The sequence below is a fragment of the Octopus bimaculoides genome, chromosome 2 (genome assembly GCF_046866305.1).
Source record: "Octopus bimaculoides isolate indiv1 chromosome 2, ASM4686630v1, whole genome shotgun sequence".
Lineage (NCBI taxonomy): Eukaryota > Metazoa > Mollusca > Cephalopoda > Octopoda > Octopodidae > Octopus > Octopus bimaculoides.
Window position 1 is genome coordinate 87,858,026 of NC_142929.1, and position 23,880 is coordinate 87,881,905.

The 23,880-nt window shown below is 36.2% G+C and overlaps 2 protein-coding genes across 3 annotated transcripts in view; one reads left to right on the plus strand and one right to left on the minus strand.

Moving 5' to 3' along the window:
- The window catches only part of LOC106868008 (sperm flagella and cilia-associated protein 1), a 44,782-nt gene extending 21,761 nt beyond the window's left edge, over positions 1–23,021 (plus strand). The window contains exons 3-6 of one of the 2 annotated variants that reach the window (XM_014913105.3): positions 4,142–4,404; positions 9,229–9,271; positions 12,502–12,604; positions 21,820–23,021. In XM_014913105.3, the coding sequence (XP_014768591.1) occupies positions 4,142–4,404; positions 9,229–9,271; positions 12,502–12,604; positions 21,820–21,912 (502 nt within the window). In that variant the 3' untranslated portion in view covers positions 21,913–23,021. The remainder of the gene's footprint in view (positions 1–4,141; positions 4,405–9,228; positions 9,272–12,501; positions 12,605–21,819) is intronic. The other variant, XM_014913106.3, reaches the window with a different exon arrangement.
- On the minus strand, positions 9,957–11,901 carry LOC149137145 (uncharacterized). Its single transcript, XM_089347122.1, has 2 exons — positions 11,825–11,901; positions 9,957–11,727 (listed from the first exon to the last, which is right to left on the minus strand). The coding sequence occupies exon 2, from the start codon at positions 11,480–11,482 to the stop codon at positions 10,037–10,039; it is 1,446 nt and encodes a 481-aa protein (XP_089203248.1). The 5' UTR covers positions 11,483–11,727; positions 11,825–11,901; the 3' UTR covers positions 9,957–10,036.
- Positions 23,022–23,880: the final 859 nt, after the last annotated feature.

A 23,880-nucleotide genomic window follows, 5' to 3' on the forward strand; every position in this document is an offset into this window, starting at 1 on the left:
ACCTTCTGAATGATAATTATAATAATAATATTTTAAAAGGATTGATGTAACTCTTCAGAGAGGTAAACAGACAAGACGAAGAGCATGATGTGATTGCAATAGATATTTTATTAGTTGAACAATATTTCGACAGCAAACCTGTCTTTGTCAAGTTCAAAATAAGAAGTGATAAAAATTCAAAATTATAGAAATTTAAATTTAAAATATGAATGACAGCCTCCACACATTGATGGAATGATAAAGTTTCAAGTTTATAACAGGTGAAAACAAAAAAAAAGACAAAAAAAAAGAGGAAAGAAAAAAAGAAAAGGAAAAAGAAGAATATTTAATCAAACAGTTTTGTATAAATTTGATGATATTCTCCTGTCATTTTATTCATTCCTTGAAGGTGTGATGTTAATAACCTGCAAACATATTTCTTCTCATGCATTTTAAGAAGTGAAAGTGAAGCAGATTCAGACTATTTTCTGAGAATATGCACTTTCAAAGTTTTTTTTCAAAATTGCAGCCGTTTGAAGCAAAATGTTCAGCAAGTTATGTTGAACTGCTGTTATTGTACCTTACGTCATATCTGTGCCCATTAAATCTTTTGTGTAATTGTTCTGTAGTACAACCAACATAAATCAAGTTGTGTTTCGCGAATTATGCCGCGTACACCAAATGGGAATCTCTACATGTCCCACCTTCTGTATATATCATAACATTTCTGTTATAATTCCTGATGGAATTCACTTGACTCATGTTGTTGCACTATGAACATGGCTTACCTCTCTTGTGGCTGTTTTTCAAGGTACAGCATGCAGATACTCCAATGTTCGTTTTCTTGGGGTCAGAAATAGAGGTCAATAATTCTTGTATATTCTTATTCCGTCTAAAGGCTACAATAGGCAGCTGAGGAAATATCTGTTTGAAATGATATTTTTTCACCACATGCTGGTAACTTTCATGCAACTCTTTTGAAATGCCAGTAAAATTTTGGAATTCTGTCATCTATTGTATTGTGTTTGCTAAAATTATGCATGAAGGTTTGACTATCTTTGCTAATCTTAGCTAATTCATTTGCTATTTCCTTTAATCATGATTCACTGTAACTGCATTTGACATAATGATGTACAAAAACATTTGCATGTTTCCAGGATTACTGGAAACATGCAAATGTTTTATCCTCAAAAATTGGGATTTTGGATTTGACCAAATAATATGATGTGAATGATCGGAGTGGTGGTGGAGGTAAATGTGAGAACTTTTGTGTCCAAAAATTCAATGCTAGTTTTTGAAAAACTAGGCGTAAATTTTATGTTGTATTTAAAGTCGTACTTTTTAGCATAACAGTCACAGAAATTCAAGAAATCAATTAAACTATACTGTGATCCTTCCTAGACAAAAAAGATGTCATCAATGAATCATAACCAGAGTATTGGTTCATGACCATGAAAGGATTTGAATGTCTTCAGTAACTGTGTCTCGAATTTCGACATGAAGACATTAGCAAAATTAACTGTAATGGGGTTACCCATGGCGCAACCCCTCGTCTGGTGATAAAATCTTTGCCCAAACTTCATTGTGTTACTTTGTAACACAAACCTCAATAACCTTCAGAGAAAATTTGATTGAATACTTTTGCTTAACCACTTTTTGAAGACATCCATGCATGCTTCTACCTTGTTATTGTGGTCAATATTGGGATATAAGGAAGAAACATCCATGGTTACTAAAAAACAGTTCTCAACATGGCCTCGATGCTTAAAAAAGTTGTTGATTTTAGACACAAAATCAAAAGTATCCCGAATATAGGCACTTTGATCTTTTTGTGACAGGGAGTAGAAAGCCATCCAGCCATTCTGAAATCTTGGCTATACAACATTCATATCTGCTGCAAATTGGGAGCATTGGAGAAAATCTTTCGAACTTCTTGTGTATTTTAGGGAAACCATAAAATACAGGTGTTCTTTCTGACCAAAATCCTGGATTTGGCCTTATTAATGAAATTGTTTTCCTCCATTTCCAGAATTATTTTGTCGAGTTCCTCTCAGTAATTGGAGTTTGAAACGACAGGTAATTCTTCATATGAAGTTTTGTCATTTAAAACTTCTTCACAAGCCAAAATATACTCACTTTTGTTCATAATTATGATAGCGCCTCCCTTACCTGCCATTTTAATAACAATAGAATTGTTATTAGCTAGACATCAGATTGTTTTAAGGCTTTCTCTAATGCCTATCTGACAAGATTCGAGAAATTCCAATAGTGCTTGTGAATGTCCATCCTGAACTTTATCTGGCTACCAATTGGGATTCTTTTCAATCTAATTATGCCAGATTTGATCATCATCATTTTCATTTTCAGTAAGCATAGGGTTTTCTGAGTCCTCATTACCAGTTTTTTCAAAAAAATATTCCTTCGGCTTGTGACGGCAGACAAACTGAAATAGCCCTTGAACTAGTTTATTCTTAGTACTTGGGCAGAAACTCAGTTCAAGCTCCAAGACTGAGACATTGTCAGGCAAAAGTTTTAGTTTAGATAAATTTATGACCTACTTATTCTCTAGTGTGATGGATTTTTTTGGGCAAGTGGTTTTCAGAGTCTTACTTTCATTAGATTTCTGACTACTTTTTGGGCTTTGCTCAAAATCTTCACTTAAAACATGGAACCTATTGGATGATAAAATTTGTTCTAAATGTCCATATGAGATAATAATAATTCTTTCTACTATAGGTACAAGGCCTGGTCAATTACATTGATTCCAGTAATTGACTGGTACTTATTTTATTGACCCTGAAAGGACGAAAGGCTGAGTTGACCTTGGCAGAACTTGAACTCAATGAAATGTCACTCAACATTTTGTTTGGTGTGCCATTAGTTCTGCCAGTTCACCATTTTAATAATGATAATAGTAATAATAATGATGATGTAATTTTTAGTCTCTTAGTTTGTCATGAGAATTTGTTCAGTTGGTTCTTCATGCAGCCAAGAAACATATTTTCATTCATTAACTTCACCAGCTACAATAGCAGCATGAATGAAACATCATAAGACCACTTGTGGCAGGTGTAAAGAGAGATGGGATGAGATGGCTGGGTCACAAGCTGAGGAAGAATGAAAGTAACTGGATGGGTGGAGTAGAGAAAGGAGAAAACAAAGAAAGGCATGGTTAAAAATGATAGTGGAAGAAATGTGAGTAAGGAAGTTAGTGAGAAGAATGGAGAGGATAGGGTAAAATGGGAAAGATAATCATGGGACCTGCTAGGTTTACTCCTGTTTTTGCAGGGGAAAAATGACCATTAAAATGCTTGTTGCTGTTTTCTTAGCTTAATTTGTCTCTCTGACACAAAATTCTTCTGTAAAGTCTTCATTGTCATAGTGAGTGTGGTAGTATCATATACCACCCTTTCTATTTGTAAAAGAAATCAAACAGATAAATAGCTCACCATATATTCAACACTTTTAAATTTCTTCAGTGTAAAGTTAGGGAAAAAAGTGAACCTTTAGGAAGGTGATGTTTTTGCACAATTCTATCTTATTAAAATACAGTGTAATTTCTAGAGCTTGTAAGAGAAAAATTCATAACTTCCATTGTAATAATAGTAATTATTATTCTCTTTAATTTATCTGTGATGTTGCCACTGTCACAGTGAGTAAGATAATATTGTAGTTGAGGAAATTCCCTTGTAGATTCTACACAAATAGTTTGTTTATTTTAGGGCGACAACTTTATTAAGTTTGGTTTTGGAAATGTAGAAAATGCTTTTGATGCTCAGATGAAAGTAAAGAGAACAATACTGTAAATTTTTATAATGAATTAAAATTTTCAACAAATTGGCACCTAAAAATGCTGCTTACTTCTAATTCTACATGATTAAATTTCTAGAATGTTTAGATCTGATAAAAAAAAAAAGGAATTCATTACAAATGTTTGAAATCTTTCATTGAGTTACTAAAATAAAATTGTTTTAGATGTTTAATTACTAGTTTTCACAGCCAATTTATGTTTGTTTATGTTAATTCTATCAATAATAGATTAGATATTTAACCAATGGCTCTTGAAAGTTGTCATAGAAAGAAAATATTTACCTCTTACTTTGAGAATGATGCATTCCAAAATATTTTCAATTTATATTTTACTTTGTTATTTTTATAACAGGCGAGTCTTTTCTAAGATGAAATTTGAACTTTCAGATGAAGTCATTTGTGCTGTTGCATATTGCAAGCCATATGCTATTGAAAAAGTATTACTTTTTTTGCGTTCACGATTAGAAACATTTAATCATAAGGAATGGACTAACACTAACTACTTGAAGTTTAATCTTGACCAAAAAGCAGTTCCTCTGTCAGACCCTCCAGAACAGGAATTTCAAAATCAATTACCACAAAATTGTGATCAACCTGAAGCTGACCAAAGTACATGTGAGTTTATCAAAAGTGTTCATTATTTCTGTCTAAAATTTTATGAAATTTGCTTGTAAATTGAGTCTTAGGTGTTAGTATCATAAGTTATTGTGAATATTTATTTACTTCTGAAAGCTGTTTAATCTGTATTACTACCAGTAATCATTAATTTTACAGGTTTGGCATTGGCCCTAAACTTTTAATGGAGTCAAAAGGGTACTCTCATAATATACTGTACATCTGTCTTGATGGTGTACATTTTTCTGTCCATTCCTTGATGTCCATATATCTTTTCCAATATCCTCCCTTCCTGTTTTCTCCTTCCATGGTTCCTTAAAGAATGGTCTTTGCAAGGCCATCAGATATTCTTATGTGGCCATATCAGCTCAGTTTTTTTCTTTCTTTTTCTTTTCTTTACTGTTATGAGAAGGTCATCATGGAGTCTAATTTAATGCTGGATGGTTTTGTGTATTCAAAGTATGAGATATTTGTTGCAGTAGCATCCCATTTCCAGTGCCTCTGTCTTTCTCTGTACAGGCATTTCCTGTGTTATGGAAACACTGTATTCCTGAAAATCTTGCCAAAATGTAGAATTCCATTGCATAAAACCTATTTTCCATTGTCTTCCATGTTACACAGAAATCATTGAACATGGAAATCCACAGAAAATATGTTTTTCATATTAGAATTTTATGTTACAGCAATCCTGAATGTAGAGATGTTTGTATTTCTAGATTAGCTTCAGTTTGGTTAATATGGTCATTGTCTGTGTATTTTTGTTGAGAATTTCAGAGTTTGATCCTTTTTAATTACTAATTACCCCTAGGTATTTGAGATACTATGCTATCTCAAGTTTCAGTCCTTTACTGAGATGTTTGTTATGATGACGCTGTAGACATTTGCCACTAATCTGGTTTCTTCAGCACTGATTTCCACTTTAAACTGTGTGGAAGCACTATTAAAGTGGTTCACTAATTTAATCAATTCCTCCTCTCTTCTTGCCATCCATCAGTGTCATCTGCAAATCTTGTGATGTTCTTCCCTCTGATGTTGACTATGGTGTGAGTACTGCACTGATTGTATTGGCATAAAGTCTTTGGTTAGTATAAATTACTTTCTACTTCATGTTGAATTTCTGCATTGTGGTCCATAGAACATCATTCCAGTCTCTGTCAAATCCCTTCTTGAAGTTTATGAAATTATGGTATAATTTACTTTAGTGTTGGAAGTATTTCTCACAGAGGATGTTGATATGAAGTGCTTTTGTCTTTATGGAAGCTTGCTTGTTCCTTGGCTATGATGTTTTGTTCCTAAGCTCTGTCTATTCAGGCTGATTCTGATTACTAACTTTGTTTGCGTGGCTGATCTTGCTGATTGTATGATTGTATAATCAGTAGGATTGTACAATTAACTGTACTGTGATTCTAGCATAGTTGATGTTTACCTTTCTGGGAAGCCTTATTATCAGCACCTGAGTCTAAAGTACCATAAGTTATTTATTGGCTATTCACCTGTCTTCTAAATTGTATTGTAGATGGTCATAAGGATATCTATTGTGGCTTCTTCTCTATACATTACCAGCAATCTTACATTGGCTTTAACTTCTCACATGACTGAGTTATCAGTCTCATTGGAAGATTTGTGTATTCTGTTCACCTTTCCATTATCTCTTACTCAGTGAAGTTTTTTCCATTTTTGTTTTTTGATGGTGTTTACTTTTGGTTTGTTTTATTTTGTGAGGTCTTTTACCAGGTGGAATAACTTCCTTGTGCTGTGGGGAAGCCTGTCTTCAATATCTTCACATTGTTCATCTGTCTATGCTTTTTACAGGTTTCCTTTCTACTGATTTTGATCTTATATTTTGTTCTTTTTGTGTTTTTATCATTCTTTAGCTTCCTCTTTTTGTCATACGTGTCCAATATCATGTTCATAACCCATGATTGAAATTTACAGCCTCTTTTATCAGTAATCTCTTTTAATGTCTCTATCATCACAACAATCTCAAGGTTGGCATTCTAGTGGTGCAAAGTTTCCCCCAAGTTATCATCATCATCATTCAACATTTGTCCTCCGTGCTGATATAGGTTGGACAATTTGACAGGATATGACGAGTCATAGGGCTGCATTGTACTCAGATGGCTGAATATCTTTCTTAATGCCAACCACATTATAGAGTGTAGTGGGTGCTTTTATGATGGTACCAGCACCAGTATGCTGGTGTAACTCAAAGCCTAAGGAATCCCCTTAGTAGAAAAGGAGGTGACTTTATGCTACATGTTGAGAAGTTAAAGTATGATAGAAGGAAAAGGAACAGGCTTCTTGCTGTTAAGGCAATATATAAAGGTGGATAGAAGCAATTGGAGTGAAGCTGGAGGAGATAAAGATAGTGGTAATGAGGTGTCAGAGTGTCTTCAAGGTACAAGAAGGTGAATAGGAGAGAGTGTGAGGACACAAGATCAAGAAGGGTGGGTGAGTAGAAGTTTCAAGAATGCATGGGGTGAATAAAAGATGACAAGATGAGGATAGATTTGGATATAGTATGTAGTGAACAAGGCTAGAGGTGTGGTTGATGGTAAATAAGAGTTGGAAAGAGTAGCAGAATAATAATAAAACAATGGGGTAAAGTTGAGAGAAAGGAAGATTCCATTCATCCTATGCATTCCTTCCCACTTTTTTCACTCCAGACACTTTGTATGAATTGTATGCCTTTATTGTTTGTCTTTTTGATGATCTCTTGAAATTATTTGTAGAATTCTTCAATATGTTTATCATCATAGTCTCTTGTGTGTAAACTTGTGCCACTGTGATGTGGGCTTGGCTCATAAGCTGAGAATCACAGCCCTACATGTTAATGGTTGACATCCCAGTACAGCATTCTTGATGAACTTGTTGACTAGTGACCTTACCATTTTTACGATTGGTCTCCACTAATGTTGTGTACATGCTTTCTGAGTGTTCTTCTATCAGGTTTCACAGAACCCAAAGGAGGGGCCACGTGTAACTCTCTATCTTACATAAGTGTTCTTTTAGTTTTCCATTTTTGTTCTTATATTAATTGTGATAATTTTGATGTACTCACTGTCACAAATTTTTTCTTGTTGGGTCATTACATCCAATTGGAAAAAACAGATGGTATGATTGTTAATCCAAGCTGTGACTGGCCTAGTATAAGGTTCTTTTATTTCTTGGTTTCTTCATCATACAGCATATAAACCTGGTAAAGCTCATCCTTCTCCAGGTGTAACCCCAGCAGATTCTTTCCAGTAAAGTTACTTGTCTTTGTCATGAACATGAGGTCATTACAGTTCAGTGAGAGAACTTTTTCTGCCCTGGCTGGTGAGTTCATCAAGGAAGTCATTTTGTTAATGATGCCATGTTAACACCATTCCTCTCAAGCTTTTACTTACCAGCTAAAGTAGTTTACCAGGGCATAGGCTCTTAGAACATCACATGAAATGTGGATGGACATGGACTAATAACGTCTGTCCATCCTGTCAATTATGAAGCAGTCTTAGCTATCAAGACATTGCTTCTATTCCTTATATCCTATTGCTGAAGACTGTCTTCATGTAGAGCATCCAAAGACAAGGCACCCTGACAGAGACCATGTTATTGATCGTGGTCCCTCTACTGGTTGATTGTCACCAGAAATTCCATGAGATAAAAAATAATTGAAATGATAAGGTTAAACTGGAATTAAAATTGGTGTAGACTGATTGTTCCAGTCTCTTTGTTTAAAAATAAGAAGCATTATCTTAGAAAATGGAACTCTTGACTACCTGGAAATACACGTAATGCATAAGTAGTCTTTGAACCTTTTTCCAAATAAAATTATTTCATGTAAATTTTATTTGTAATACATTTTATTTTGAAATGTTTGATATGTTATTCATTTTTCTTCATACATCACTACATCATATAAACTGGTTATATTATTTTAATATTACAATATGTTATAAGTAGTGTAAATAACTTTGAAATACACCTTTTCACAATATTGGACATTTCTTTTTTTACCCAATAATGTAATTCACATCTTGTTTGGGATGGCCTGTAAAAGAAACTACAGGTTTTTATAGTATAGGACATGTAAGATAGTATCTTTGTAATTACACACTGTACTTCATTTAATCTTACCATCAAATCCATTGATTAAATTACTACAAAATTGCTTCATATTTGATTTGATCTGCTTATTTTAGATTTCTATATTGAGGTATTTATGTAGGTGCAGGATAGTGGATAAGTACATTACTACCTTCAGTTTAAAAATGAAGTTTCTAGCTTAAATTGTGATGTACATATCCATGAATAGGATACTTGTTAATGACTTGAGATTGAACTAATCAAAATGTTGTGTTGAAATATAAGCTCTAAAATGTTAACAACACAGAAAATTATACTCATAATATCAAGAGCTTATCCATTTAGATGTATAATTTATTTGATAGAATTTAAAGTATTGCTTGCTTAGGTTGGCAAAATGTTAGTACTTAGCTTGCATGGTGAAAGTTGTTTTCCTAATGAATTTGTGAAAGCTTGCTTAATTTTACTTCAGGTTTTGACATATGGATCTCTGCTAACTATTGGTGGATTTTTATATGCAAATATTCTGCATTAGTTTCTTCATAATTTTCTTCATCTATTTCTAATGATAGTCTGAATGAACTTTTTTAAAGTGGCTGGAATTTTAAAACAAAATACCTACCTCCACAGTTGATTGCATCCAACTACTTCCAGCAAAATTCTGTGTAGTTTAAAGAATTTATAGTCTAACCTTTCCAGACAAATATTTGTGTTCTCTTATATATTTTTACATCTTGTATATTTGTATATACACAGGTGAACCATTTTTATACCGTAGAAATAAAAAGACAGTGAAAAGGTGAGTGACTAAGCAATGTAAAATTATTTCCCTTTTAAATTTTATAAGAATTATTTCCCTTATATCACACTTTCTATTAGATCTTAAATACAAGTTTTAAGACTTGAATAGAATTAAAAATCAGCAAAATACAAGAACCTTTTAAATAATTATTTTCATATTCCTGAAAATTCATTGACTTTTTTTTTATCATGGGTTTGACTTGATACAAAGTATTTTGATTATTTAACTTGCTTATGTCCCTGTAGCTTACTGAGTCAATAAAAGAGACCAATATAAGTGCCAAACTTGAAAAATTGAATTGCTGTGATCAATTTGTTTGACTAAACCCTTCAAGGGTCCCAGCTTAGCCACAGTACAATGACTGAAACTAAAGAGCAAGTGTGTATACCATAAACAAAAGAATTAATTTCATATCAGAATGTATTTCTTGCCAAGCTGTGAAATAATTGTGTGATTAAAACCTATTGAAACTATGGGTTTGATAACACTGGTCACCAAAATGAAACTTTTTTAATCATCAGAGTTGCTAATTGACTTTTCTGGGTTAATTTTCGATGCTGATTATGAATCTGAAGTCCGATTTCCTCTATCAGGTCACATTTTCATGTTAATGATACCTGCTGTTTTAACTTATAGGATACGTAAAGCATGTCTATATAAAGTATAATGAATACAAGATACAATAATTTCATGGCTTTTTATTGTACAAAATTAAAATTATTGTGTACAAATAAGTTAGAATACACTCGAATGCATAACAACTTAAAATCTTTGGGATTTGGACTTTCTATGGTGTTTTGTTTCTGGTTCATCCCTGTAGAACATCCAACAGTAGTCAGTTAACATACCTACATTCCAAAATCTTTGATACCGTTGTTCCATCGAAGCAATATCTTGATGAAAGCGTTCCCCTTGCTCATCAGACACTGCTCCAAGGTTCTCTGCAAAAAAGTCCAGATGTGAATCAAGGAAATGGACTTTTGGTGACATCCGACAGCCCATTGCAGCATAGGAGTCTAGAAGACATTTCACTCCATTTCTAAACTCTAGAGATCTCTTGTGGCCTGGGATATTTTCACAGAGGCATTTGAAAGATTCCCAGGCTTTAAGCTCAATCTCATCAAGTGCTGTGAGGAAGTAGTTGTCCTTCAAGAGTTCTTTTATCTGCGGACCTATGAATACGCCCTCCTTTAGTTTTACCTCGGTGATTTTTGGAAATTTGGCCTTCACGTATTCAAAACCTTTTGAACTTTTCCAGGCAAGTGTCTTCACGAATTGTTTCATGAAGCCAAGCTTTATGTGAAGAGGGGGAAGAATAACATCTTCTGGGTTTAAAAGTGGCTTACTCTGGACGCTAGAAACTCCTGGCAAAGGCCACTCTGATTGCACATAGTGCTTGTTAGTTGCGCGACTATCCCACAGGCATAAAAAGCAACAATATTTTGTGAACCTGGATTGCATTCCCATCAACATTCCAATCACTTTCAAGTCTCCACAGATTTTCCAGCTGTAGTTGGTATACTTTATGGCATTGAGGAGTACTTGCATGTTTTCATAACACTCCTTCATGTGCACTGAATGTCCTATGGGAATGGGTGGTTTCTTGTTGTTGTGTAGTAGTACTACCTTGAGGCTTCTCTTAGATGAATCAATGAATAAGTGCCATTCAGCTGGAATATGCTCTTGGAACAAGCAGCGAAATAACTCATCAGTGTTATTACTGAAACAAAGTGGTCCATCAACAGAGAAGCATGAAGTCAGATCCCTATTTCTCTTCCTGAAATGAGTAATACAAACATCTTTCTTAAGCAGACACTTTTCTTGTAGGCAAGTTGCTAATAGTTCAGCTTTATCCTTCGACAATGACAAGTCTCTGACTAAATCATTTAACTCTCCTTGAGAAAATTTCTGTGGTACGTCTTCATTTTCAATCGTGAAATCTGCATCCACTTCAGTGTCTTCCACAGCAGTAGTATTTTCTTCAGGAAATACATCTTCGTCAGACATTTGAAGGCCATTTTCTGGTGGTATTGGAATAGGAAGATCATCATCGTTGTGTGGTACTGGTCTTCTTGCTGATTCCAAGTTGGGATACACAATCTTATGTTTGGTCTTTACAGTAAACCCACATACATTAATGTTGCAGAAATAACAGCCCATGAAATGATCCTTTGGCTCTCTCCATATCATAGGTGTTGCAAATGGCATTGCTCTCTTCCTCTTATTTAGCCAATCCCTTAGTCCATTTGCAGATGATGTGCAGGGCCCAACTCTTATCTTGATCCTCGAGAGAGCAGCCAAGTATAACTGGTAGACCTTCTTGATTTCATTTGTGATGACACGTTGCTCAACTTTGGTGGTAAATGAACCACAACAAGACAAAATATATCAGGACTGTTCTTGCAATGCCTTGACATCCTGAGTAGAATTTGATGATGATGATGAGTTGGCACCTTAAACAGGAAGTAAAATTTATTAAAAGAAAAGATTATGAAAACATAAAATTACAAAATGAATACAAATAGTTATAAAACAGAAGGCAGAATTTACCTGTATAAGATGTTTACCTGTAGCGATACTGCTGATGGGAGTTATATACCTCTCTTATCTCATCAGAAAAACTGTGCCTGAAAGAAGGAAACCAATTACATTTTTGAAATCTGCAGACAAAACTACATCTAAAACACCACATAATATCCCTGATACAAATTGGCTGTTAACCAGTGTAATTAAAGCATCTTGATTTCTATGCATTTGGATCTCATGGAATCATAGTGTATATGTAATTATCCTTGTACTCTGTGTATTAAGCATATATTGCCAAATGTTATCTTGTCTAACTGAGAGATTATATATGTTCTGACTTCACTGGAGTTTAATGAAATCCAGAAATGTGATACTTTGATTAGCAAATCTGTATATTCTCTGCAGTGATATATTATACAGAACAGTTTAATTAATATGGTGTATGATGGAAATTTTTGTATAACAGCTAATGCAGGATCAAACTTCAAATATTCTTTTAGCTTTCCTTTGTAAGTGTATAATTAAAAAAAAAAGTGTTTTCTCAAACTTAGCTTAATTTTACTTGTCTGAAATAAAGAGTTGCCATTGTAGTCATCATTCAAGCATAGAGTTATAAAATTCTGATTTATTACAATTTCCTTCTAATATCTTATAATGCTTGGTAGGTTTTAAATTGAATCATTTTTTTTCTGTCTTTATAGTCAAGCTATCCAGAAACCTTTTGTATTCAAGAATGATCCCATTAGTATTTCACAACTGGAAGAAAAACAGAAAGAGTCTCTGGCAAAAGATGAAACTATTAAGGTCTGGATTTCATATTCTTTGTTACAGATTATATTATTTTGTTGTCATTTGTATCCTGACAAGATTAATCTTAAGAGTAGCCATAGCAACTTCATATTTCAGTCATACATTTGTTGTACAATTTTAGCTTTAATTAGTGGAGTAATTGGAAGGTTAAGGTGATGATCATTGTATTATATTTCTGGGCAAACCACATCATTTTGCTGTCTATTCCTACCTACTTCATCAGTGAGTGGTCAATATTACATGTAGTCATGTATTATTGATCACTCAATGATGCATTATATTCTACTGTAACTTGGAACATCAGATAGTTTGACAAAGAAGACCTCATATGTAAGAGCATTCAAGAAATGAATTCTTTTAATTACACAGAATTTTGTTGGAAGTAGTTGAATGCAATCAACTGTAGAGGTAGGTGTTTTGTTCTAAAATTCCAGCAACTTTAAAAAAAGACTATCATTAGAAATAGATGAAGAAAATAATTTTTGAAACCAGATAGTCTCTTACATTATCAAATATAGAGTCTAACTATTCATTTCTGCAGTTTATCAATAGTTATGTAAAAGGTTGATAGTAACATAGAGACATTAGTCTCTCTCTATCACCTTCTAACAAAATAATTATTAGGAAATAAGTAGAACAATTAACAACATAATAAAAATAAGTTTTATTTTGGTGATGTTTGGCTTTACAAATCCTGTGTCATACAGCCTGGTAGCCGCTGGTTAACCTGTAATCAGCATCTTGAGATTAAGAGCTTCGTTGAGGAGCAAGTTGTTGTCACATAGAAGGCATCATGCTAAAGAGGCTTAGAAAACGTGCGAAGCGCTTTAAGTACTGGTTTACTACGCATGTGCACTCAAGGGGCTTCCGGGAAGGCAAGTCCCTTGCGCATGCGTAGATTGTACTTCCTTAATAGCGGCCATAATTTCGCACCAGTACAATGCCCCCCCCCCCCCCCCCCCCCGAGTACGTAGCACACACAAAGAAGAGATTGTAGTGGCCGTCTGAAACAAGATGCGGCTGTAGATACACAATGAAAATGAAAAAGAATTTGTTAATACAGAGAATGGAAATACCCAAAATGTAATACAATGCACATGGAAAATAATATTCCAGCGGCACAAGTCAAGTTCAGCTTGGTAAGTGTTGTTGGCTGTAAAAAAAAATTTTTTTTTGCTTACGTCACTGCAGTTCCTTTATTGCTTGTGATTGATGCAGTGACACAAGAAATTTCTATGAGCACTAATAGGGAAAAACACAGTTTGAGCCTTTTTTACAAAAGGAATGCTGAAAATGCAATAATATACAATGCAGTCAAATATAAATTATCTTGGAGTTTCTTTGGCCAGTGCACTGTAAAGCCAGACCTAGTGACACAGGGTTCACTTGTGGTAGTTCTCAACGACGAAGGTGGAGTTTTCACAGGTGTATGTGTTGGTGATGGTGATGGTGTTGATAATGGTGTATGCATTGGTGATGGTGTTGACAAAGGTGTATGTAAAGGTTGAAAGGGGGGCATGTCAGTATTGTCAACGGAAGATGTAGTTTTATCAAAATATGCTTTCTTCAGACGGTTGACAGACACGGTCTCCGTAGAACCATTAGCGTCTATTTAAAAAAATTTGGGTGTGCGAGGGAGCACACAAAAGGGTCCTTTATAAGGAGAAACCAGGGGTCCTCTGACAGAATCATCCCTAACAAATACACGTGACCAAGAATCAATTTCTGATGGCACTTTAGAAGGTGGAGATTGTTGCCAGGGACTCATAGTAGGAAGGTTAGAAAAATAATCTTGTAATCGAGTGACATAGGACACTGGATTTGGAGGCTGTAATTTGTCTGGTACCAACATTGTACCAGGCAATGCCAGTGTGGTACCATACAATAATTCCACTGCAGAAAAACCAAGGTCTGCTTTAACTGCAGTCCAGCATCCAAGTAGGACAACAGGAAGAAATTCAGTCCATGACTGCGGATTGGGTGAGGCGCACAATGCGGCCTTTAGTTGCCTATGAAAACGCTCCACCATCCCATTAGAAGCGGGATGGTAGCTGGTGGTGTGTATATGATGCACCCCCAGGATTCATGATAACTCATGAAATAATGCTGCTTCAAATTGTCGACCACGATCCATGGTCAGGCTGGACGGTACGCCGAACCTAGAAACCCAGCCAGAAACGAAAGCTTGTGCAACAGTCTCAGAAGAAATATCTGCTATAGGAATGGCTTTTGGCCAGCGGGAGAAACGATCAACACTAGTTAAGAGATATGAGAATCCGCGACTCACAGGCCATCAAGGTGAACATGGCGTAAACGGGCCTCTGGAGAAGGAAATTGTCCAAGAGGGGCACGAACATGCCTATGGACTTTCACACTCTGGCACTTCATGCAAGAGCGTGCCCAAGTGTTAATTGATCGCCGCATGTTGGGCCAGAAAAACCGAGCAGTGACAAGCTTTACTGTTGCAGAGATGCTCGGATGTGACAAGGAATGAAGGGCATCAAAAACAGAACGTTGATGGTTCTCAGGTACTAAAGGCCTAGGAGAACCGGTGGATGTGTCACACAATATAGAGCCTTCTGATAAAGGGATTGGAAGATAGGCAAATTTACAATTGTTGAATTTTGGTGAAGTTAAATCTAACATCGACAAAAGAGGTTGGTCCTGCGAAATAGCAAGTAAATCAATTGTTGCAGGAGAGGAAATAGAACTGACAGGGAGTCTCGAGAGAGCATTAGCAGGGATGTTCTCCTTCCCTGGCACATGACGAATATCACCTGTAAACTGTGAAATATAGTCCAGGTGACGGAAAGCACGAGGAGAGAGTTTGTCTGTTTTAGAAGACAGAGTGAACGTAAGGGGTTTGTGATCAGTATAAATCACAAACTCCCGTCCGTCAAGCTGGTGCTGAAAATGCCGAACCGACAGATAGATTGCTAATAACTCACGATCAGACGTACTATACCTGCGTTCGGCAAGCTGCAATTGGCAAGAAAAGAAAGCCAAAGGTTGTGGTTGATTATCTATGGTGTGCTGCAAAACAGCACCAACCGCAGAATCTGAAGCATCCACAGATAAAGAGAGCGGAGCATCAGGAGCCGGATGTGCAAGAACAGGAATGGAGGATAGTTCCTGTTTCACTGACTCAAAGGCAGACAATGCCTCAGCTGAAAGAGTTAGTTGAGCATCCTTCTTAGAATGGCCTTGTAGTAACCTTGTCTGCACACCAGTCTATAAATCTTCTGTAGAAGTTGACCATGCCTAAAAAATGGCGAAGTTGTCGCAAAGAAGTTGGAGGGGCAATGCATTGAATGGCATCGACCTTAGCAGGAAGAGGCTTGATCCCATTAGAATCAATATAGTGCCCCAGAAATTCCAGGGAGGGCTGCCCGAAAACACATTTATCGGGGTTTATCTTCACATTATATGCGCGGAGTTGCTGAAAAAGTCGCGACAAATGGTGGAGATGATTCTCTTTTGTATCACTAGCGATGAGTATGTCATCGACATAGGCGAATACAAAATTAAGCCCACAAACAACTTCATCTATAAATCTTTGGAAAGTGCTTGTCGCATTCCTCAGACCGAAGCTCATAAAAAGAAATTCAAAACAGCCAAAAGGAGTAGTGATGGCAGTTTTGGGAATGTCCTCTGGATTAACTGGAATCTGGTGATAAGCCCGAACCAGATCAATCTTGGAAAAGATAGTGCAACTGTGTAGATTTGCTGAAAAATCCTGAAAATTCCTAATTGAATAACAATCTGGGACCGTTACAGCATTGAGTCGCCGATAGTCCCCCACCAGACGAAAATCAGAATCACCTTTTCATGCCAAATGAAGGGGAGATGCCCATGGGCTGGTGGAGGGCCGTATGAGGCCGAGTTGAAGCATGTGTTCAAACTTGGCCTTAGCCGTCTTAAGGCGGTCTGGTGCCAGACGTCGTGGATGCGAAAAAACAGGCGGCCCAGTTGTTTTGAAATAATGGAAGGTGGAATGAGCAGGCTTTGCTGACTTAAAAGTTATGTCCATCAGCTCGGGAAAGGAAGCTAGAAGCGAATGAGAAACATCCCCAGCAGTGGCAATAGTTGAACTGTCGACAAGCCTCTGACGCTGAACATCTGCCAACATGTTAAAATGATTTAAAAAGTCTGCACCCAAAATAGGATGCGGAATGTCAGCTATGACAAAAACCCATTGAAAATCTCTATGAAGACCAATGTCTAGGCATAGAGAAAACTGACCAAATGTATTTATCGGAGAGGAATCAATTGCATGCAACACTATAAGCGAACGCTTAGGTTTGTCACTAGTAAAATGAAGAGGCCAAATACTACAGCACGATCCAGTGTCAATCATGAAGGACTTCTTTGACACTTGGTCCTGGACAAAAATTGCACGATGAAAGGTAGGTGTAGAGGAAGAAACAGACGGGCTCAATTTCTTGGAAGTTTTCCAAAACTTTAAAGGAGCATGGCTGGATGCACTTGTGTGCCTTTTCAGCGAATTTCGTATGATACCAGCACATACCAGGTTGTGTCCTAGAAGTTGAATGACTACGAGATCTGCTACGTGAGCGTGAAAAAGACCGCTTAGAATGGCACAGATCATTCATCCGACACGTAAGTTTCTCCAGTTTGTCAGCAAAATCATCAGAAGAGAGACAGGCACTGTGTGCAGGCTGAGCGGAAAATTCAAGAATCTTGTCTGCCATGGTGGCGACTTGATCAACCGTGTTGGCATCAAGCGCCATTGCCAAATTTGTACGCACGTGAGATGGTAAACGAGAGAAAAAATCTTATGAAGGAGAAGGGTGTCAATCTTCTCACTGCTCAACTCCCTAAGATGGCGTAAAAATTCTGAAGGTGTCCTGTCACCTAACTCTTCATCAGCCATCAGCTCATTAAATCTACTTTTGGCAGACTTTGTGTTGCGTTGCAAAATTTCTGCCTTTACAGACGCATAATTGGCATCTGGGTTCAGGGATGTAACTAGATCTCTGGCAGATGTTGCAAGCTGTGTTGGTAAACTACAATAGAAGAATTTCAGTTGATTCGACGGAGAAATTCCATATGCATCAAAGTGAGCTTCTAATTGAGTGAACCATAAGAGCGCATCACCAGTGAATGGAGGTAACATGTGTGACGACATATTTGTTCGAGAATGATTCCATCAAAGTGAAAAGGAATGAAAAGGAACAATGAATAAAATTCTCTCGATATGAGGACACCAAACAAAAAACAAAGCCGATGATAAAAAACAAAAAAAATATTTGTTTTTTGTTCATGTGTTGTGTGTGGAAACAATAGTGTGCATTAGAGAGAGAGAGAGAAAAAAAAATTTTCATAAAACAAAAAAACAATGGTGTTTGCTTTTGTTTTTTTTTTCTGTGTGCGTGTGTAGATTGTACTGCATGCAGGAAAAAGTTTTCACCAACCTTCTCGTATTTTGTCTGCAAGAAAAATATTACCAGGACAGGAGAGAGAAATTAAATGTGTGTGTGTCTGTTATATTTTAATGATAGTGTTGAAGTATTGTAGCACAATTGACACCATGTGGATTTGCAGCAGTTGTTTATCACTGTTTCTTTCTTCTTCTCTTCACGGACTGATGCGAGTGACAGAAAATGGAGATTTTATCGAGGCAGGCGTTGTCATCGTGACAAATTTTTTTATCATCATCTCTTCCCGGTTGACGAGTTGTGAGAGAGAAAGTGTGACAAGCGGCTGGGTTCTGTCTACTTGGTTCCAGTTTCAAACGAGAAAATTCCGTATTCTGTACTTGGGGTCACCAGTATAAAAGGTTGATAGTAACATAGAGACATTAGTCTCTCTCTCTATCACCTTTTAATAAAATTATTTATTAGGAAACAGTAGAACAATTAACAACATAATAAAAATAAGTTTTATTTTGGTAATGCTTGGCTTTACAAATCCTGTGTCATACAGCCTGGTAGCCCCTGGTTAACCTGTAATCAGCATCTTGAGATTAAGAGCTTCGTTGTTGTCACATAGAAGGCATCATGCTAAAGAGGCTGAGAAAACGTGCGAAGCGCTTTAAGTACTGGTTTACTATGCATGTGCACTCGAGGGGCTTCCGGGAAGGCAAGTCCCTTGCACATGTGTAGATTGTACTTCCTTAATGGCGGCCATAATTTCGCGCCACTACAGTTATTTTATTGACCTTGAAAGAAATGAAAAATAAAGTAGCCTATGTAGGATAAACCCTTTAAACTCCTTTTAATTAATTAATCAAACAGACGGTTCTGCATTTAAATTAATGTTCTACTTTATTTAATAGTAAGGCAACTTTTAGAAGATCCATTGGGATATATTAAAGTTAGTGATAATTTATAAATAGTTTGAGCATAAGTAAGCTGTGAAAGTAGATGAGCAGATACAACTGTACATAGATGTAAATGAATGATGAAAGTTGGATGAAAAACTATTTGCTGTTAGTGATTCTCATAACAGGAAGAAGTGATGGGGTCATATTCCTAACATTTGGTCTAATAGAAGAGATCACAAGAAATGGAGATGATTGGTAATAAGTTGTATAGAAAATTTATTCCTTTATTCAATCTGTAGCAGCATAGAAAAGTGCTGATTTAAAATGTTAACAAAAAGAAACATGATGTGTGTATATATATATATATATATATATATATGGGAGCATCATTCTGAATCGCTTTTTCTTTTCTGTAGTTTTGAGAAAATCTTTAATTATATGTATTATTTTTAGGTGAATCTGTAAAATACTTAGCTCTAGTTCCAAATAGTTCAATAGTTCCAGAAAAATTTGACCAATTTTATGAAAGCATTTAAATTTGTGTATAGAAATTCATCAATGTATAGATTCATAAGTGGGTTGTTTGATTTTTCATATCAGTATAATAAAATATAGCTGCAGTTTATCTGAATATAGTAACAAACACCATGGAGAAGTATAATTCTCTACTATCAGCAGCAGTAAAACAAAGGTTAATTTGGGTTTTATAGGTTCATTGTGCTAAGTTATTTGATAGACAGAAGTGGGTGAAGGTCTATGGTTGCTGATGCCTGTATCATCATCGTTTAACGTCCGCTTTCCATGCTAGCATGGGTTGGACGATTTGACTGAGGACTGGTGCAACCGGATGGCTACACCAGGCTCCAATCTAATTTGGCAGAGTTTCTACAGCTGGATGCCCTTCCTAACACCAACCACTCAGAGAGTGTAGTGGGTGCTTTTACGTGTCACCCGCACGAAAACGGCCACGCTCGAAATGGTGTCTTTTATGTGCCACCCGCACAAGAGCCAGTCCAGGGGCACTGGCAACGATCTCGCTTGAAAACCCTACAAGGCCAGTCAGGCGGTACTGGCAACGGTCACGCTCAGGATGGTACATCTTATGTGCCACCTGCACAAGAGCCAGTCCAGGGGCACTGGCAATGATCTCACTTGGCTTGCTGGGTCTTCTCACGCACAGCACATTTCCAAAGGTCTCGGTCAGTAGTCATCGCCTTGGTGAGGCCCAATGTTCGAAGGTCTTGCCTCACCACCTCAGTCCAGGTCTTCCTGGGCCTACCTCTTCCACGGGTTCCCTCAACTGTTAGGGAGTGGCACTTTTTCATACAGCTATCCTCATTCATTCTCACCACATGTCCAAACCAGCGCAATCGTCTCTCTTGCACACCACTACTGACACTTCTTATGTTCAGCTTTTCTCTCAAGATACTTACACTCTGACGGGTATGCACATTTACATTACACATCCAGCGGAGCATACTGGCGTCATTCCTTGCAAGCTTACGCATGTCCTCAGCAGTCACAGCCCATGTTTCACGTCCATGTAGCATGGCTGTTCGTAAACATGCGTCATACAGTCTGCCTTTTACCCTGAGTGAGAGTCCCTTTGTCGCCACCAGAGGTAAGAGCTCTCTAAACTTGGCCCAGGCTATTCTTATTCTAGCAGTTACACTTTCAGCGCACCCACCCCCACTACTAACTTGGTCACCCAGATAGCGGAAGCTATCAACTACCTCTAGTTTTTCTCCCTGGAATGAGATAGAAGTTGTTTCCTGTTTGTTTACAGTGTTTATTGCACCTGAACATCTGCCACATACAAAAACTAACTTTGTAGTTAATCTGCCTTTGATATTGCTGCACCTCTTATGTGTCCATAGCTTGCACCGGGTACATCTTATAGAGTTACTACCTACTCCTTTACTGCATACTGAGCAGGGCCATCTACCTGAAGGGGTTTGTGTTTTATCTACCTTCCTACTTATTAGGATTTTGGTTTTTGCTAGGTTGACTCTAAGGCCCTTCGATTCTAGTCCTTGCTTCCACACCTTAAACTTCTCCTCTAGTTCTGATAGTGACTGTGCAATTAGTGCAAGGTCATCAGCATAGAGGAGCTCCCAGGGGCAACCTGTCTTCAATTCCTCTGTGATCGCCTGGAGGACTATGATAAATAGGAGGGGGCTGAGGACGGAACCTTGGTGGACCCCTACCTCTACCCGGAATTCATTACTGTACTCATTTCCAACCTTCACCTTACTGACAGCATCTCTGTACATGGCTCGCACAGCTCTCACTAACCATTCTTCTATCCCAAGTTTCCTCATTGACCACCAGATAAGGGATCGGGGGACCCTGTCAAAGGCTTTCTCCATGTCAACGAAGGCCAGGTACAGAGGTTTATCCTTGGCTAGATATTTCTCCTGCAGCTGTCTCACTAGAAATATGGCATCAGTGGTGCTTTTACCTGGCACGAAACCAAACTGCATCTCATCTAAATTGATTTGCTCCCTAATTAGTTGGGCTATGACCCTCTCCGTAACTTTCATAACCTGATCTAACAGCTTGATGCCTCTGTAATTATTAGTATCTAAAACGTCACCTTTACCTTTGTAGCAGTTTACTATGGTGCTGCTACACCAGTCATTGGGTATGACTCCTTCGTGTATTACCTGGGTCGTAATACGGGTGACTAGGCTGTAGCCAACACTGCCAGATATTTTGAGCATCTCTGCAGTGATTCCTGATGGGCCGGGGGCTTTCCCTGTCTTCATATTCTTAATTGCTTTACACAAAAATGTAGCATTGGAATTAAATCCTTCCACGAGCAAAATAATTGTATAAAGGCACTTTCATTATTTGGGATGCATACCAAAAGCTATTAAACAGATTTCAATCCGGTATAAACTACTTGTTTTTGTATTTTCAGATTCTACAAGAAAAGATTCAACGTTTAGAATATCTAAATCATCTGAAAGATTTGAAAATTAATGATCTTCAGAAACGTCTTTCTGAAATCTGACTGAAATAAATTTATACTCTTATAAAATACTATTGTCTCAAAACTACTGAAGGAAAACTAATAAAATCACTGGTATTTGATATTGTTACTGTATTATAAAACTACTGCCAGCTATCAAATGTAAACACAAACAACCAGTTTATGAGTTTTAACAAGGATATAATGATACCTGTTGCATTTATTTTCTTTCATCAAAAGTATTGTTGAACCTAATTTTAGTTCTCTTTATGTCTCACTTTTTTTAAAATATTAATTTAAAATTTCATATTTAAATATCAATAGATTATGCATTTTTAGTAATTTTCAAATTCTTTTAAAAACACAAATTGGAAATGATATGAGCAACATGAAAATGTTCAAATGATATTTGAAGCAATAAAATATTGCAAACACATGCTAGGTATAAAATCTGAATCTCTAAATTCAGCAATGGAAAAACATTGTCCAGTGATGCCTACAGTACTGGTCAAAAGTTTGAATATACTGATAAAAATATGGTTTTACTAATGATGTTTTACTAATGATGTAGATAACAAAGGGGAACAGTGAGTGTATTTTATAATTGACTAAGTAGATAATTTGAAAATATGCAAAAATACAAATATCAATATTATACATTTCAATACTTGGTGTGATGCTCCTTTGCTTTTAATACATCTGCATTATAGTCAGAATACTTTCAATTAAATTTTTAGTAGTAATCTGGTGTTATTGCTTATGTCCAAAATCTCTTAAATCAATATTGATACCTGCAATTTTCTTTTTTTTAATGATCCATGTATTTTCTAACCAGTTCAAAGTTAGCTGATGATAATCTTTTATATAATAATGTAATATCAAATCTAAACTAGTCTTTCATACGTTTTTCAGAATGTCACAGTGCACTATTTGTTAGAATATAGTGCAGTTATGGATGGTCATATGAGTAAGTAACTTCTTCAAAGTGTCCAGGTGGGTTTTAGAGTTTATAATTGTACAGTGAGACAAATACCAGCTTTTTCACTTGAGAAATGAACATTGCTTAACTCTTGCTAGTGTATACCTGAGATTGCACCTTGAGTTTGATGGGCAGCAAATGAAAGATACATTAAATGCAAATTGTTAATGAATGTTTTGTTACTGAAGTTAGTTCTTCTTAATTCAACTTTTATGATTCCTATAAAATTGCAGATGATCCTGGATGTTTTACTATGAAAGTCTTTTTTGTTTTTCTGTTAGCCATTTTTTTGACACGATTAAGTCTTTCTTCAATTAATGTCTTATTGCCTTAGTGGTATTTTTTTGCTGTTGTTGACAATTGTACATGGATGTCTTTACTAGAAATCAGTAGGGATGCAACACAAAGATGGTGAAGTGGGTTGTGACACAAGGTCTACCTAATTTACCAAATGATTTGTAATCACTATCTGATGAAATTAGGATAAAGCTTTCTGCTAAGAAAGGCAGTTAGCTGAGTTGATAACTTTCTCCACATGAATTCATTTCCATGTAAAGCAACAATTTAACTTCATTCCATATCTTGCGATATCTTAGATGATAGGCAAAATTATAAATCAGTATTTCATAATTCATATATCATAAAACAATATAAACTGATTTTTAACTTAAAAATATCTAGCAGGTAATTAGATTTTTCTTCATATAAATGTATATTTAGAAAATACTAAATTTCACTTTTGTATTCAAATTTTAAACCAGCACCTAAGCTTTTGCAGTAATGAGTCAATAAATCATGGTGAATGTAATGAGATAACCCTACTGAAGCCTTCCTAGTCCTCAGTTATATGAATTGTAATTCATGAACCTAAGGACTGGTTTAAACAATATTAAATAAATTCACTGATTATCTTGTATGACATCAATAATTTAATGTAATTACCTGTTTTGATTATTGTGCCTTATATTAAAGTAAAAACCATTTATGGTTTGTGTGAAATTTGTTATTGTCTTAAATAACAAGTACTGGAA

Coding starts and splice junctions, on each gene's coding strand:
- LOC149137145 (XM_089347122.1), bottom strand. CDS start 11,482: ATGCCATTTGCAACACCTATGATATGGAGAGAGCCAAAGGATCATTTC.